Source organism: Osmerus mordax (assembly GCF_038355195.1).
Source record: "Osmerus mordax isolate fOsmMor3 chromosome 23 unlocalized genomic scaffold, fOsmMor3.pri SUPER_23_unloc_1, whole genome shotgun sequence".
NCBI classification, from domain to species: Eukaryota; Metazoa; Chordata; class Actinopteri; order Osmeriformes; family Osmeridae; genus Osmerus; species Osmerus mordax.
Genome location: NW_027120399.1, coordinates 29841 through 47657, shown reverse-complemented (window position 1 = coordinate 47657; position 17817 = coordinate 29841). Strand labels below are relative to the sequence as shown.

At 42.1% G+C, this 17817-nt stretch overlaps 2 protein-coding genes across 2 annotated transcripts; one reads left to right on the top strand and one right to left on the bottom strand.

Moving 5' to 3' along the window:
- The first annotated feature begins 491 nt into the window (after nt 1–491).
- Nucleotides 492–3492, top strand: LOC136938974 (protein NDRG2-like). Its single transcript, XM_067231832.1, has 7 exons — nt 492–520; nt 763–801; nt 1089–1140; nt 1296–1343; nt 1463–1498; nt 1629–1680; nt 1935–3492. The coding sequence occupies exons 1-7, from the start codon at nt 492–494 to the stop codon at nt 2096–2098; spliced, it is 420 nt and encodes a 139-aa protein (XP_067087933.1). The 3' UTR covers nt 2099–3492.
- Nucleotides 3493–5668: 2176 nt separating this feature from the next.
- LOC136938975 (uncharacterized) lies at nt 5669–9448 on the bottom strand. The gene is made up of 5 exons (XM_067231833.1): nt 9186–9448; nt 8514–8586; nt 7914–8150; nt 7344–7407; nt 5669–6975 (listed from the first exon to the last, which is right to left on the bottom strand). Exons 3-5 carry the CDS (start codon nt 8139–8141, stop codon nt 6227–6229), a joined length of 1041 nt encoding a protein of 346 aa, XP_067087934.1. The 5' UTR covers nt 8142–8150; nt 8514–8586; nt 9186–9448; the 3' UTR covers nt 5669–6226.
- Between the last annotated feature and the right edge of the window lie 8369 nt (nt 9449–17817).

Here is a 17817-nt window from a genome sequence, read left to right as displayed (position 1 = left end):
AGAAGGGTTGTGGCAGGGACAGTTGTTTGTGGTTGTTTGGGTGTTTGACTGAGTCAGTGTTTGTTGATTCTCTTTCGACTCTTTTCTGTTTCTGGTCTTCCAGCTCACTACGCTGACATCTTCCACTCACCAGACCAGATCATGAGTCATCTGTTCAGTCTGGTAGGTGTGTGTGTGTCAAATTCGGTGTGTGTGGGTTGTATTCTCAATGAAACATTGTTTTGTAACATTTGTTCAAAACACAGTCCCAACCGATACCGAACCCATTGGGCGTGTCTGACAAGACGTGTACACACACGCTCGCATCCTGTGTGATCTTATCTATTATTTGTCTGTGGGGAGTGTTAGTGTGTGTGGGGGAGTGACAATGTGGGGTGTGTGTGTGTGACACTGTGTGTGTGTGTGTTTTCACAGGAGGAGATGTCAGCCAACACTGAGCTTCTGCAAGTCTCACAGAGACCGCATCTCCAAAGCCCCCTAACCTCGTCAACATGGAGCTCTTCTGGAAGAGCTACAACAGGTGTTTGCCCGCTCGGATACTCACACACACACTCTCCCTTTCAAACACACACAACACACACACACTCTCACACACACACTCTCTTTTATTCTCTCAACTTCACTCTCACACTTGATCACTTTTCGACACACACTGTCTCTCTTTCTCATTCGTTCACCATTCACACATGCACACTCTTCTCCATCCCATATTATCTCACTCACACACACACTAACCTTTCCTCTCCCCTTCCTCTTCTCTAGCCGCAGGGACCTGAACAACGACCGCAACACTACCTTCAAGTAAGCATCCAATTAGATCAGACTCTAAGGTTTTATCTGCTGCCCTTTTCTATGTAAACATTCCAACTATCTCTCTCGCTCTCTCCCTGTCTCTCTCCCTCTCCCTGTAAATTCTCTCCCTGTATATCTGTCTTTCTCTCTCTCTCTCTCTCTCCTCTCTCTCTCCTCTCTCTCTCTCTCTCTCTCTCTCTCTCTCTCTCTCTCTCTCTCTCTCTCTCTCTCTCTCTCTCTCTCTCTCTCTCTCTCTCTCTCTCCCTGATCTTTGAATCTCTCTCTCTGTCTCTCAGGTGTCCAGTGATGCTTGTAGTTGGTGATCAGGCCCCGTACGAGGAAGCTGCAGTGAGATTCTTATTGAAATAAAGCGACATACATAAGACAGGAAACAACACACTAAACACATGCATAAGAGCTTACAAATGATACGATAGGGAGTATAAACATCCTGTGATTTGGTGCAGTGACTCACTGATTGCTTTACCCTCTGTGGCCACTAGGTGGAGTGCAACAGCAAACTGGACCCTACAACAACTTCATTCCTGAAGGTAGTTATGCGTCTAGTCACAACACAACATACATCCCCCCCCCACACACACACACATACACAAATACCCCATACACACACACACACACCTTAACTCTCCGTTCCTCTCTCCCTCCTCAGATGGCTGATGCAGGTGGTCTTCCTCAGCTCACCCAGGTAACGCCAACGCACAACGACACGTTTGTTTACCTGTTTACAACCGGCAAACCACAACGGCAAACGTCAGCGCCCGCAGACGGAGCGTATAGTGATGCCGTGTGTGTGTGTCTCTCCCGTGTGACTGCAGCCCAGCAAGCTGACCGAGGCCTTCAAGTACTTCATCCAAGGAATGGGCTACAGTAAGATCATCATCGCCTTTACACTCAATGGAAATCTCTGTGTTCCACGTATCATTGTGTCTAATCGAATATTCCCTCCATCATTCTCTCTGTCTTTTTCCTCCCCCTCTCTTCCTTCTCTCCCTCCTCTCACCCCTCTTTTCTCCTCCCTTTCTTCCCTCTCTCGTTTCCCCGCATCTTTGTTGTCAACTGTCCCTCTCCCCCCCCCCCTGCTCCACCTCATTCTCTACTCCCTCCCTCCCTCCCTCCTCCAGTGGCCTCGTCCTGCATGACGCGCCTGTCTCGCTCGCGCACCACCTCCCTCTCCTCCTCCTACTCAATGGAGGGCTCCCGCTCCCGCTCGCGCACCCTCTCCCAGGGCTCCCAGGGGGGGCAGATGCCGCCCTCCCCCTCCCACACCATGGAGGTGTCCTGTTGAAGAGAGAGAGAGAGAGAGAGAGAGAGAGAGAGAGAGAGAGAGAGAGAGAGGGGGGGGGGGGGGGGGAGAGGGGAGGGGAGGTTGGGAAAGGGAATGGTAGATGGTGAGGGTGCGTGAGAATGTTGTTTGGAGGAGAGGATGTCTCATTTCTCACAGATCAACCCCTTGCATCACTTAATTCCCACTGAGAGAGTCGGAGAGGGAAGTTTTTACAAAGAGCTTGTGAAGGAGTGTGCATAGCACAGGCGAATATGGAGAATGATTGAGACCCAATTCCTAAACTCCATCCCCAAATGTACCCTCATCCTGTGAGAAAAGGAGAGAGGGAGAGAGAGAGAGAGAGAGAGAGAGAGAGAGAGAGAGAGAGAGAGAGAGAGAGAGAGAGGGAGGAAGGATACTTGTACATGTAAAAGGGAAAGAAAGGGAAAAATTGGGAATAGATACGAGGGGAGGAAGTGAGGAAAGGGCGTTTTTAAGGGTGGCGGCCTGAGCTCTCTCCCTCCCTCTTTCAGAATGCCTCTCAGCCAATAGAGCCCTTTTAACCTAGAGAGTGGGCGGGTCCTGTAGAGGCTCCGCCCCTAGTGTTAACCAATAGTAATAATCATGATACTGATGTTGTGGATGATAAGGACGATGCTATTGCTAATAATAATAATAATGGCTATGACAATAATGACATAGCAAAAATAACAAAGATGTTCTTTATAACATACTGAGTTTGGAAATAGATAGAAAAAAAAATCTACACTGTAGGAGATACAAATACTTATAACAATATGTCTCAGTCAACTACTTTTACCATTTGTTTTTGTTGTCTGTTTATGTTTAATATTTCGATTTTCATCATTTTTAATAATCCAGAGAGGGGGAAGGCATTTATCATTGGTGACATGATCGCCATGGTTTCAGAGTGGCTTTGTCCTCCTAGCTGTTGCCGAGAGTGTTAATGTCTTCCATCTCTCTCTAGGGGCCAGGGGTGGGTGGGGCAGGGGTGTGGCCAGTGTAGGGTATGGTAAGGTAGTGGGTGTGGCCAGTGTAGGGTATGGTAAGGTAGTGGGTGTGGCCAGTGTAGGGTATGGTAAGGTTGTGGGTGTGGCCAGGGCTTGGCGAGGAATGGGGTTGGGGTTTTTTGACTGTGTATTATGCATGCCTGATTTCTGCCCATGTGAATATAGACTGGACTTATTTTTTTTGTACATTGACAATTTGCATTTGTGTGTGTTTGTGTGTGTGTGTGTTGAAGCTGATGGTTAAAGGTCCGAAGCAAAGATAATAAGAGTGGTATTACTATCTCCCACTAATCATAAGAAAACACAAGTGCTTCCGATACTGCAGGCCATCCCAAAGTCTCTCCACAGATGTACACGAATTACATGCTAGCAAGCGTTTAAAGACCATTAGTTTGCTACGGTGGATAATGTTTGCAATACACAATTCCACCCGTAGGGGGAGGCAGACTATGTGGTCTGGTTACCATCCACTGGAACATGTCTTAGTCTTTATCTAGCTGAAAAGGAGCAAGCTTAACACCAAGCTTACTGTGGTGGTCTTTACGTAGATGTGTGCCACAAGCTTTGTGTACCTAACTGAAAGTGATTGACAACTTGAACCGCCAATAGCGTATCATCCTGTTGGACACACAGCCATCGATTAGTGAGGGTATGCTGTAACAAAGGTTAGTGTGTGGCTTCTTTGCTTTAGTAAATACACTTGTGCGTGTGTGTGTGCATATATGATTGATAGCTCTCATAGCCTTACAAGCACAAATGACACAAAATGTCAGTGTTGTCCCTTGAACCTGAAGATGAAGTAACTTCTCAGTCACGTCGCCCCCCACAGCAGTGACCTTTGACCTTTGTGTCTTTTATCCGACCTGACAATGAACCAGCCCGTCCACTGCCAAACAGGAAGCAGCCGCTGCACATCCAGAGGCCTAGACGACTCTCCACCACAAGCCAAAACATGCATCCTGATGATCCACTTCCTTTTCTAGTGTGCTTCTTAAGACTCAGCACACTAAATAGCACAAAGTTATTGACTGCCAATTGAGACTGTCCGGGTCATCTCTCCTTGCACAAGTGAAACTGATTCATAGTATAAAAACGAGGCTTTCTAATATGAAATACAAGTCTAATGAACAGCGTCAGATTCAAGCACATACCAAGCTTCCCACTGCCTTGTTGAAATCCCGTAGAACTGACCACGTTCCCAAGAAGCCAGCTACAACACCTCTGAGAGAGCTGTGTGCATGTGACAACCGTGTGTGTGTGTGTGTGTGACAACAGTGTGTGTGTGTGTGTGAGAACAGTGTGTGTGTGTGTGTGTGAGAACAGTGTGTGTGTGTGTGTGCATGTGACAACAGTCTGTGTGTATGTGAGAACAGTGTGTGTGTGTGTGTGTATGTGACAACAGTGTGTGTGTGTATGTGACAACCGTGTGTGTGTGTGTGTGCATGTGACAACCGTGTGTGTGTGTGTGTATGTGACAACAGTGTGTGTGTGTGTGCATGTGACAACCGTTTGTGTGTGTGTATGTGACAACAGTGTGTGTGTTTGTGAGAACAGTGTGTGTGCGTAGTGGTGCACTATCGTCCATAAGACATTGTGCTTTTTAAAAGTAGTTCTCAAGCTTATTAGTGGTGAAGCTTTCTTTCCCAGCGATGACACTCCTGTCCCTGAACCTCCTTTTACAAGCACAGGTTTGGTACGAGGAGGAAGATGATGATGAGAAAGAGGAGGATGAAAGTAGGTTAGCTGATGAAGATGATGACGAAGGCAGGTGATGAAGAACGTGTGAACGAGATGGTTAGCCTCCCTCTGAGTTTGCATTGAGAATCAGCCAATCAGAATCGGGCAGGCGTCTACCAAATAAGGGGAAATGGGTGGAGCCTAACAGCTTACCAAATAAGGGAAAAGGGGGGTGGTGCTTTGCGTTTGAGAAAAGGGCAGAGATGTGTGAATGTACGTGCTTGTCCGTTAAATTTCTTTGACTTATTTTTACTTCAGTCATATTTCTTCTCTTTTCTTTTTATCACCCTAGTTTTCTTTGTCTCTGTGAAGTGTTAGTCTACTGTCCCAGTGTGCTCTTAAACCTTAGACAACCGTGTGACAGTTATTGTGTAACTTTTTTAGCTTTTAGCTCTGAAAAGGAAAAATAATAACTTGATTAACCCTAAAATGTTAAATATAACGGAATACAATGACATTTACATGTGTGGCTAATTTCTCTGTGTAAGAAATGAACAACCTAAAAAAAAATATGTAAGTATTAATAAAATGTTAAGAGAAGAAAACGTGTTATTTAGTGTATGTTTTTGCCTCAAACATGTTGCAGAGCTTAAATCCTGGAGTAAGATGCAAGTAAGTCAATAAGCTGTGTGGCGTCTAATGCTCTACTTCTCTGTGAAAAGTTACCCAGAAGATGTATCCGTCTTGAAGTACGCTCTGGATAAGAGCGTCTGCTAAATGACTAAATGTAAGTGACATTCTTCTATTTCATGTGAAGAATTGGAAGGAGAGATGGCGAGTTTAAATGGTGAGTGGCAACATGAACATGACATATTTAGGTGGTCTTTATGAAAACAACATTCTCCAAATACATAGAAATCTGAGATAAAACAAATGTCTGAAATGAGATGAGTGACCCAGGAACGTGATCTTAGGCACGTTGAGATAGATGTGCTTTGTGAAAACGTATCAAGTGTACATCCATGTACAATTACTTCCTTACAAATGATACAGAATATTTAAAAAACTAATCACAGTAGTACAATAATAACATGTTTTAAAAAAAAAAAAATCACACACAAATGTCACATGCGTATACATTTCAGGGTGTAGATAGCGGTATATGCATGCATGGTTTCAAGCATTTCAACATTGGGTACTGCAAGTCCCTATTTATAATGAAGCAAAACTGTACAACATAGAACTCTCTGGAGAACCCTTTAGTTATAATCTTTAATATTTTACTTCATCTGCATTTCAGAGATATTTTTACTTGTTTTCTTTCATATCAAAAAGATATCAAATTAATCTTACACATACTTGTGATACTACCCGTGTAACATATCACTTCATCCCTCCTCATTTTGGCATGTGATCTCGGATCATCCATAACAATTAACGTCTACATTTTATCAAATGCCGTCCTCAGTTCTCTAAGCTCACTGACAGCTTTCTTGTAACTACTGGCTGTGACTTTAATGGACTTCATGAAAATGTTTATTTCAGTGTTAGTTTGAAGGATCAAGCTAACACTACTGTTAGCTCGACGTCGTAACGCTGAACAAATATTGTGAATTGAACTGGAAGACTTTTTTGATAAGCTATCTACGTTCGCGAGAATGCCCTTATTGTCGACACTATTGACCAGCCATAGTGTTCCACTTGTACCAGCCCTTAAGAGTTTGAGTTTGTCGATCTTGGTTAAAAACTCTTTTAACCTGTTTAATTCAACAAGACCTTGTTTGATCACTTTAACTTTCTTCTGAATTGGTTCAATCAAGGTTTGAAATGTAGCCACAAGTTTCTCAATGCTTTCTTTGACCTCCGACCTGTGTGTGGTACTTTTCTTATGAAAGATGGCACCAACGACTCCACCGGTTACTCCTACTACTAACCCCACTCCAGCCACAATCAGAGATCCGCCGAAAGAAACAGGAGAAAAGGCCAAGGCTAACCCTGTTAAAGCTGTGATCCCTCCTACTTTCCCTGTAACTCTGCCACGCTGACTGCCAGCTGTGTTACTGCAGTGGACATCTTGAAAGTCCTCTGCTGTTTTCAGAAGCTGATCTGCAATCGTTTGTAGTTTGTTGATCCTCTCATCGACTAGGTTTTTGAATTGTTCAATGTTTTTTTGAAATCCATCTGTCGAGACTGAAGAGAGAAGGTGGAGTCAGCGTGACAATGATCTTATCTGTTATTTATTAGGTTGGAAAGATAAGTAATGGTTAATAACTTAATGTTGAAGGAAAAAACAGTTCAACATTAATACATTTAATAATTCTTAAACTTTAATCAAATAAAAAAAGATTTACTTTAATGCTGGAAAAAATCCATATTGAATGAGCTTGAAACTTGCTGATAACTGGAAATAATCGTAATGTTTGTATCTATACTCTGATAAGATGCATTCTGGAAAAGGGCGAAGGTCAAATAAAGAGTCAAGTGTAATCTCATCTGTGCTCTGCTGCTAACCCAAGTTTCCCTGGTGGGACAATAAAGAACTGAACCATAATACTCACGGTCAACTGCCATGTCTCCCAGAGACAGTTGGATGTCTTCACAACACACCTCATGAACAGTAAACTGACAGAGGACACAGACATGGAAACAGGTGAGACATATGGTTCAACTGTGTTTCACAACTCAAAAGGTGGAGAAAAGGTTGTGACAAATTTCAGATTAATTTAAATTATACAGAACATCAGCTACCACTATGACGCCAAATGTATTGTTTTTAAAAATTTTTACTAAAGACAATTCTTCAGACGTTATTAAACATTGTAGGTTACTGCATTTTCTGTATCCATTTTTCTCATTAGACTATATAATCACTGTCTGTTATTGGCCAACGTTGAACATATTGACAGGCCTACTGGCATTTTCCTTCCGAACTTACCAGTAGGCTCAGTATCTCTCATTACACCTTTTAGTGTAATGAGAGATACAACCTAATCATGCCAGTCTTGCAATACTCTGGTTGCATATAGTTACTCTAGTGATGAATTTTAGTCCTCAATGATTTATCGATTATTGATTGTTAACGTGTTCAACTATCGGTTAAGGAAAATGCACAAAATGTGCAACCGTACCCTGTCAACCATGTCTCTGAATGCCGTGTTGACTCGGAGCTCGGGTCTCTTGATGAAGGTCTCCATGCATAATGGACACTGGTAAACAGTGTTGACGTTCCAGTAGTGACTGATGCAGGCCTGGCAGAAGTTGTGGCCGCAGGAGGTGGACACAGGGTCGATGAAGACCTCCAGACAGATGGAGCACTGGAACTGCTCCTTCGAGACTTGCAGGGTGGAGGACGACATGGCCGCTGACTAACACAACCACAACAACACAAGATGGGGGGTCAGGTGGCTGAGCGGTTAGGGAGTCGGGCTAGTAATCTGAAGGTTGCCGATTCGATTCCCGGCCGTGTCAAATGACGTTGTGTCCTTGGGCAAGGCACTTTACCCTACTTGCCTCGGGGAGAATGTCCTTGCACTTACTGTAAGTCGCTCTGGATAAAAGCATCTACTTACTAAATGTAAATTTTAGCAGACATTTAGCAGACGCTCTTATCCAGGTATATATCCTCCAGTCAAATATACACTTGATTAGGTTCTCTTAGTAAATCGTGGGTCCAAAATGGATCCAATAGTGTGCATCTTGTTATGAGTGAGAGGAATGAGTAGAGGTACCTGGACCGACACTTTGGAAGGGGCAGTGGATAGGGTTTGCTCCTCATGCAGATGGTCCTGGGACTACAAGTTGCTGAAAGCAGAAGAGGAAACAGAAAGGATTTGTTTACCTCATTCACTTTCGCGGGACTGCTAGGTTTAGTATAGTAAGATGTGAATGAGATGTGTTCCCAAGTGATAATTACAGGTTTTGTTATTTTAACTTATTTGTTTTACTTATAGTTCAGAGCAGCAGTGTAATTGTTTGCCGTGATAATTAAATTATAGTATGATAATACATGACCATTTCAAATCATACAAACTGTCTGATGCATTAGCCTACAGATGTATTGTATTTAACGCCGGAGTTTTTCTTTTAAAAATATTATCTACCACAAATGTGCAATTCCCCAATTCTCAAATTTATTTCGACTGGTTTAGATGCACTAAGATTTCTTCCTGGTGAAAAAATGATCCAAAAACTCGTACCCGAACATAGGTCACGTGAGAAATTATCCAAAGAATCATCCGAAGACATTGTAATGAATGAATCATTTCATTAATCGTTTCCTCTACTGAACCGCAACAGTTCCGATACGAGGCCACGAGAAAATGAACGAATGACTCTCTGAGACTACTCCACCAATCGTTCACGAACGACATATCACTATTAAAAAGTACGATGGGTGGTACCTGCCTTATCTTGTGTTCTTCAACAGGACTGATCCTGATCGGAGAATAGACCCACCCATGAGAAGTTTTGCTTATCGTCTTGTTCCTTGCCGTGGATACAACGGAAAGCTCTACACCGATTGTAAGGGCTAATAGGCTAATAGGAACTAAGGGTAAATTATAAACGTACGAACACACTTTCGAAGACACTAACAAAGGTACAGCACTCTCTCCCGGAACTCAAAAACACAAGGTCGTGGACAACACAAACGGCACGCCGGGGGTGTTGAGGAGTGGACTAATCAGGAGGCTTCTGTGAGATTGAGAGACAAAAGACTGGGAGGAAACTCGAAACGAAACTGAAAGCAAAGCGACGACATCGGACATAATAGACTAAAGTACAAAATACAGACTATGCCCTTTTTCCGTTTAAGTTGTAGGTTATTTAAACAAACAAAAAAAACGATCAATATGAAATTCAATCAAGCATAGGCCTATGTACAGGCGGAGAATTACGCCATCTATGTAAACTGAGTTTATACATTTCAGTATCATACTGTAGTAGCCTACATGTAGGCCTAGGCTATATGTGAAAGTACAAATGTCTGGTAGATTCCAATTGAATCACCAGTTCAAAGAAAAATACTTTTTATCCATAGCATAAATAATACACTACTTTTCAGTTTTCTAGATCATGTTTATCATGATAATGATAATGTGTTCATGTAGTAGACACTATCATCCAAAGCGATGTAAAGCACTGGGGGGTGGGAACCTGCTGCATATGAGCGAAGCCTAGTTCAGGCATGACACTCATGCAGCGCGCTTCATTACACTCATTAACTACACCTGTTAGCCTGCTTCATCCCATTGGCCCATGTCAGGCCGCACGAGCCGGCCCAAGTCATAAGCGGCTGCTAAGGGCCCCCATGGCCACCAGAGGGCCCCCACTCACTCCCGGTTGTTGTGTTGTTGTGCTGCTGCCACCCTCCACCATCCCCATTTCCCCGTGTTGTCTGAATGTACTATCCACCAGGGGGGATTATTACTCAATTTGCTCCCTGTCTCATATTCTATGTATGTTGCTTGCTAATGCTAGAGGCAGGGAGTGCTTCACCTAGATACATCCACTCCACCAAAGTTAAACCTATTTCCATGTCTATGGTTATCAATAAATGCTCAAATCTAATACTGAAGGATTCATAGTCTATGTGTCTATTCCAATATGTAATGATGGTATTCAATGACACAAATCTGTGTTCTAGAAAGAGTGGTCTGGAGTCGCAGAGGTCCGATAATATCAGCTTTAATGCAGCAGTTGGAAATCGGGGTCAGTGGCGGAGCGGTGAGGGAGTCGGGCTAGTAATCCGAAGGTTGCCAGTTCGATTCCCGGTCATGCAAACTGACGTTGTGTCCTTGGGCAAGGCACTTCACCCTACTTGCCTATACTTACTGTATGTCGCTCTGGATAAGAGCGTCTGCTAAATGACTAAATGTAAATCAACAAGTACAGAGCTCTGGGGCTGTCTACGTTTCCCTACCCGCAACAGAGTTTGGGCTGGTTCACGAAGTCCAACTGGCTATCTTTCCCTCCCCAGCATATATTTATACAGTGCAATTGAAACACAAGTATTAAAAAAGGGTTGAGCTTGTTCTCTCGTGCATCAGGGAGTTGTTCTTGCCTACGCGTCCCACCTGCTCGGGTGCCGTCTCCACCCGGTTTCAAGGTTGTTTCTGAAAATGAAGAGATAGAGACACAAAGAACAGCCTGCTTCCCACACCCAGTGTGAGACCCAATGTTTAAGCCTGAGCACACTTCTAAGTTCATAACTTTAATAAGCACAATGCATAACTTTAATAAGCACAATATATTCTTTAATACGTGAGTGTCTTGACTGAAATTGATCTGCAGTCAAGTTGCTCTAACCACTAGCTATACGATCTCCCTTTATTCATAGGGTATGATTATATAGTTTTGAGCATGTTTTTTTCATTAGGATAATCATTATAAACATAAATGAATAATCACTATATACTTTGCTTCTGAGAATGTGAAAATTCTAGCGATTAGATTAATTCAGACTTTATTTATATAGCACATTTCATACAATAATTGTAGCTCAAGGTGCTTTACATAAAATCAATAAAAACAATAATACAAGTGATAAACAATTCAAACAAAAATCCAAATAAGATCTCTATTCAAGACAGAAAACAACTTTAAAAGTAGGAAAACCCTACCCATCCAATTACAGCACCACATGGTGTTATTTAAAACAAAAGCAGTAACATTATGTCCCTTCAAAAAGTACAGAAGATTTACATTTAGTCATTTAGCAGACGCTCTTATCCAGAGCGACTTACAGAAATCAAAACTGTACAACACGTGACCTTGGATCCATAACAACAAACATCTACGTATCAAATGCCAACTTCATTTCTTTGAGCTCATTGACAGCTTTCTGGCATCTACTGGCTGTGTCTTCAATGGACTTAATGAACTGCAATGTTTCAGTTTTAGCGTGACGTCTTTGCTCCCTACTCATTTCATGGAGCTCCCTGGCATCTGCCCAGATGAAGGCAATGTCTACAACAGCCAGAAGACCAGTCAGTACTACTGAAAAGTGTAATGCTGAACGAAGAGACTGAATTGAAATGGTAGACATTTTTGATAACTTGACTACATTTGCCAGAAATGCCACATCTTCTACACCGTTAAGCAGCCAGCATGCTCCACTTAACCCAGACCCTAAGAATTTGAAGATGTTGTCTGTGCTTGATGATTCTTTACATTTCTTTAAAAAATCAAGATCATCTTGGATCAGTTCGAGGTTCTCCTCAATTGGTTCCATCAATGTATTAAATTCAGCCAAAAGTTTCTCAATGCTATCTTTGACTTCAGACCTGTCTTTGGTACTTTTGATATTGGAGACAGCACCAACGACTCCACCAGAAACTCCTAAACCTAACCCCACTCCAGCCACAATCAGAGATGTGCCCAAGGTGAAAGGAGCCAAGAGTAGACCGGCTATAGATGTGATCCCTCCTGCTGCTCCAATAACACTGCCACTCAGACTACCAATGGTGTTCTTGTGGTGAACCTCGCGAAAGTCCTTTGCTGTTTTGAGAAGCTGACATGTGATAGTTTGCAGTTTGTCGATGTTCTTATCAAATAGGTATTTGAACTGTCCGATCCTTTCTTGAAGTCTGTCTGCTGAGACTGAAGAGAAAACGTAGTGTTAGCGTGACAATTATGCCATCAGTTATGAATAATTAGGTTGGAAAGACAAGTAAGGGTTAATAACTTAATGTTGAAGATGGAAACAACTGTTAAACCTTAATAAATGAAATAATTATAAAACTTTAATCAAATGAACACTGGCAGATAACTGGAAATAATTTAAATGTCTGCATCTATAATCTAATAAGAATGTCAAATGAATGTCAAATGAAGCATCCAAGTGTAACCTTATCTGTGCTCTGCTGCTAACCCAATGTCCCGCAGAGGGACAATAAAGAACTGAACTGAACCATAATACTCACAGTCAGGGGGGAATTCCATGCTGTTCTTTCGGCTACATCCTGCCATTTCTCCCAGAGACAGTTGGATGAATTCACAACATACATCATGAACTGTAAACTGACAGAGGACACAGACATGGAAATCAGACAGGTGGTTCAACTGTGTTTCACAACTCATAATTGTTGTGACAAAAGGTTGTGACTAATTCCTGATTGACGTAAATTATATAGAACATCAGCTTCCATGATGTTTCACACCAAACGGTACCAAATGAAGACACTTAATTCTGCAGAAGTTATCAAACATTGTACTGCATATGCTGAGGAAAATAAATCCTGCCATACTATAATCTCCAATAACTTAGTCTGCCTGTTATTAGAACATATTGAACAACATATTGACAGTTCTGACAATTTCATTCCAAACTTAACCTTTTAGTGTACTGAGATAACCTAACCATGTCAGTCTTGCAATGCTCTGGCTGTGTTTAGGTAGCATACAGTTGCTGGTCTCTCAGTAAATCATGGATCCAGAGTGTGATCCACTAGTGGGCATCTTGTTATGAGTGAGAGGAATGAGGAGAGGTAGGCCTACCTGTCAGGCAACAGCACTTTGGCCACTTTCGTCTCCGTGGAGCGGAAGGGGCAGATTGTAGGGTTCGCTCCTCTTGCAGATGGTCCTGGGAATACAAATTGGTAAACCACATATACAATTTTTTGTGTTTGACATAAAATCAACTAATTAACACAAAAGCCAAAACCCTGTTTTGACCAAGAAATCAGCTTTGATCAAATGCATCTAACAACTAACAATGGGCCTCATTCTCGAACATTTTCTGAAGTTTCTTCTGAAATGTTTCTTACGGGCTTCGGAAAAACAACGTAAGAAAAAGACATCCGCCAATTTCATGAACCCTTGAAAATGTGTTCCTACGCAGCAGTTTAAATATCGTCCTCGTGCTCATGAATTTGCATACATACACGCCCCGACAGCTCCTTATAAGGGTATTAGATGGCAAACTTGCCTTTCTTGCACTTTCTCAAGACGCAGAACGGACCGCTACACTGAGGTGATTCAACAAGCTTCTGTATTGCACACTGCCTGGTCACTCGCACGCGGTGTTTCTTGAGTTTGGTTGGGCACTGGTCACTCGCGCTGTGTTTATTGAGTGAATTTTGACTATGGCAGTCAGTGTAACAGTGTGTGATATTCCCTGCCATAAAGTCAACATTTCTGTGTATCGCCAAACTGTTATTGAATGAATATGGTAACTATATTGTGATATTTACGATTCCAGGTAAAACGTAATTCGCACAGTGCACACTCGTCACTTTAAATAGGTCGAGTGAGTGATCAGTGATAATTGGATGGCCTGGTTGAATTTATATGATGTTCAAGTCCAAGTGCAAGTTAAAGGTTTTATTTGTCACATACAACATCATACCAGTAAGATGAGCAGTGGAATTGTTCTCCACTGGATCTAACAGTGTGCACACTAAGCAAGGTAAATTATTATAATTATTTTAATCCAAGGATGTCTGTAGAGTTCATGTGAACGCAATCACCAACGATTTCTCACAAATTCATTAACACTTCTAACACGGAGTTTTCTTAAATGCGATTCCCCTTGTGTTTTTTTAAGGAATCGCATTTGAGACAACTCTGGCCGATTTAGGACTTCGAGTTCGGAAAGTCTTCTGAAGTTCAGAACAAATCCCAGATGACAAAACTTTCATGAATGCCAAATGTTTTCCTAAATCCAATTCAAAAGAAATTTCTTCTTAGATTCTTCTTAACTGCGTTCGAGAATGAGGCCCATTGTAATCTACACATAAAGATTTTCTGAGATAAGATAAAATGTATTACTCCACAGAAATAACCCTGAACGCTTATCCAGAGCGACTTTTTATTGTCTGAGGAATCTTGTTTTTGCCAACTTCAACAGATCTTTGTAAGACGGCTGTGTTATAAAGACACTCAAAGGTTCTTTTACTTTCGAGATGTGTAACTTGTTTCAAGGATAAGGATAGTTTTATTGTCATTCCAAAAACCTGCATGAGCCAGTATTGTGCCACCCTATGCACGGCTCTCTGGATAGGCTTTAATCAAATTTAAAAAGATTCACTTCAATGCTGGGAAAATAAATATTGAATGAGCTTGAAGCTTTCACATTAGCTTGAAGCTAATACCCTGCTCGGGGTCTCCTGATGAAAGTCTCCATGCATAATGGACAGACACTGGTAAACAGTGTTGACGTTCCAGTAGTCACTGATGCAGGCCTGGCAGAAGTTGTGACCGCAGGAGGTGGAGACGGGGTCGGTGAAGACCTCCGGACAGATGGAGCACTGGAACTGCTCCTCCGAGACTCGCAGGGTGGAGGAGGCCATGGCCGCTGACTAACACAACCACAACAACACAAGATGGGGGGTCAGGTGGCTGAGCGGTTAGGGAATCGGGCTAGTAATCTGAAGGTTGTCAGTTTGATTCCCGGCCGTGCAAAATGACGTTGTGTCCTTGGGCAAGGCACTTCACCCTACTTGCCTCGGGGGGAATGTCCCTGTACTTACTGTAAGTCGCTCTGGATAAGAGCATCTGCTAAATGATTAAATGTAAATGTATAATTATTTACATTTTCATTTAGCAGACGCTTTTATCCAAAGCGACTTCCAAGAGAGAGCTTTACAAAGTGCATAGGTCACTGATCATAACAACAAGATAGCCACAAAAACAGTACATCCTACACTCATCCTCACTCTTAAATTCTACCCACCCCAACCGCCCTCCCCATCATCATCCCTTGTTCTTCCTCCCTCCATCACACACTGACAAACACCAGGTCTACCTCTCCTCTTCTACCACAGTTTAATAATATCTGCACTGTCACCATACCAACCAAGGTAAATCCCAGGATAGAGTGTCTGGGTGAAGGTGTTCTGGACTCTGTGGAGGAGGGTCACTGTGTCAAAGACGACACTGTAAAAGGACAGAGTACCTGCCTTGTGATCCAGGTACACTCCTACTCTGGAGGACTGAGGCAGTGCTTAGTAGAACTTCATATAGTATTCTGACAGTACAGTAAGTTACAGTCGAATGTGCGTTTACGACAGACACAGACCACTAATGAGGTTGTGAAAGCTGCTTTAGCTCTTGTGGCTTCGACCCGTGAGAGGCCTGGGATCGTGGGAGCGCCCTCTGCTGTTGTCACGCTTGACTGGGTCTACTTTCTCATCAAAAAACGTTTTTAGGCAAGATTGATTCAAAGATGTGGGTTTTGACTGGCTCAAATATGACTGGCTCAACCATTGTGCATGTGATGACTTCTGTTATGAACTAAATGTCTAGATGTTTGTGGTGGTGAGACAATTTAGACACAGAACCAATATAATACATTTTAATATACATTTATATCGTAGGAAACAGTAGACAAATGAAGGCTACATAATTATTTGCATGAAAGTAGGCTACCACAGCATTGGCAATTTGACTAGAAAAGATGATGTGGAGGTTGAACAAGTACTTCAGAGATGACAGAGAATTTCTATTATGATCTGAGAAATATAGATACCAAAACCACTGAGAAGAACTGTCATTACCAGCTGCATCACGGGCACTATCTATCTATAATTCCAGGAATCTGTGTGTGTGTGCCACCAATTTCATCACAGGCACTTTATACACTGTCTATAGTTCAAGTAATCTGTATTTGTGTGTTTCACTGACATATTAATCACTGACTGCATCACGGGCACTAGTTCACTGGAATTACAGACCAACTGTATTTCTCCCTTTCCCAACACGAAGGAAGCAGTTTAGAGAGGGAGGGGGGAAAGAGAGAGAAGAGGATGAGGTTTTTTTCTGTTGTAATTTTATAATAAGCAAGTGGATGTAGTCAGTGCCGGTCCTAGCACATTTGGTGCCCTAGGCAAGGATTACCTAGACCGCAAACCGGGGCGAGCCAGTGACCATGAGACACAAACTGTTCTAACCCCCAAATAATAGGTTTCTATTAAATGAACAAGGGAAAATGGTGCAGGCTAAATACAACTATAAGTGGTCTTCTTCTAGTCCTGAACCTCCAGACTAAAGACTGAACTTTAGCCTTTTTACATTTTCATTTAGCAGACGCTATTAGAGCGACTTTTTATTATGTCTGTGCCATCTTGGTGGTAAAACAGCAACAAAACTGTGATATGGGGTTTGGAACCTGCAACATATTGATCTGCAGTCAAATTGCTCTAACCACCGAGCCATACCCTCCCCCTTTATTCATAGTGTATGATTATATATGTATAACATGTATAGTTCAGAATCCTTAAACCACAGGATTTAGATGTACATCTTATGTTTGGTGGGGATGTTTTAATGGTCACTTGACATAGGGACATGCTTTACTGTCCACCCCTAAATATACACCTATGGATTATAACATTTTTGCCTTGTCATTTATTTTACTATTGCTATTATCAATTTCATTTCACTTTACTTTGACCATTCTTGCTCTTATTTAACCCATTTAGTCAAAATAACTGCAATTCCCGTTGTTTGTTTAATGTAAATTATACACTGTCCAGTTTACTCTTCCGTAAAATGAAGGAGCATTGTTGCCATGGCATCGTTTTGGTTGTTCGGCAAATACAACATCTTCTGCAATCATTATCATTATTATCATTATAAATCATTATAACATGTTTTCCCGTTTCTTTCTTCTGCAGTGCCTCACAACAGCCACAGGGAGGCAGCAGCATGGATCCAACTGTCACACACCTGCTTTCTGTAGCCTCATCCTTATCTTTACTGATGCTTCTTAAATTAAGGCAAAATCCTCAGATTTTTTTGAGGATTACTGTGTAAAGGGTCTGACAATACACACAGTAGCCTATGTCTCAAAATGTTTAGCTTTTAGTGGGTTTTTAACCCATTTTAAAAGTTACGAACTGTAACTATAGTTGAAGACAACCTACGGGTTGTTTTTTAAATAGTACATGGCCTAAGCCATTTTAAAGTTTCAAACTAACTGGAAACTTCTGTGCAGTTTAGCTTGAAACTTAAAAATTAATCTTTGTAATTCCTCCCCATCTGTCTAGTAGGCTAAGAGAACAGCCAATAGTCATTTAGGAGTAGGCTAGCCAC

Bases quoted from the DNA above. Each gene is read 5' to 3' on its own strand.
- LOC136938974 (XM_067231832.1), top strand. From the start codon at position 492: ATGGAGCTCTTCTGGAAGAGCTACAACAG. The intron at 802-1,088 runs GTAAGCATCCAA...TCTGTCTCTCAG, and splicing joins GACCGCAACACTACCTTCAA to GTGTCCAGTGATGCTTGTAG. The intron at 1,499-1,628 runs GTAACGCCAACG...GTGTGACTGCAG, and splicing joins GTCTTCCTCAGCTCACCCAG to CCCAGCAAGCTGACCGAGGC.
- LOC136938975 (XM_067231833.1), bottom strand. From the start codon at position 8,141: ATGTCGTCCTCCACCCTGCAAGTCTCGAAGGAGCAGTTCCAGTGCTCC. The intron at 7,408-7,913 runs GTACGGTTGCAC...GTCCTCTGTCAG, and splicing joins TCAGAGACATGGTTGACAGG to TTTACTGTTCATGAGGTGTG. The intron at 6,976-7,343 runs GTGAGTATTATG...TTCTCTCTTCAG, and splicing joins GGGAGACATGGCAGTTGACC to TCTCGACAGATGGATTTCAA.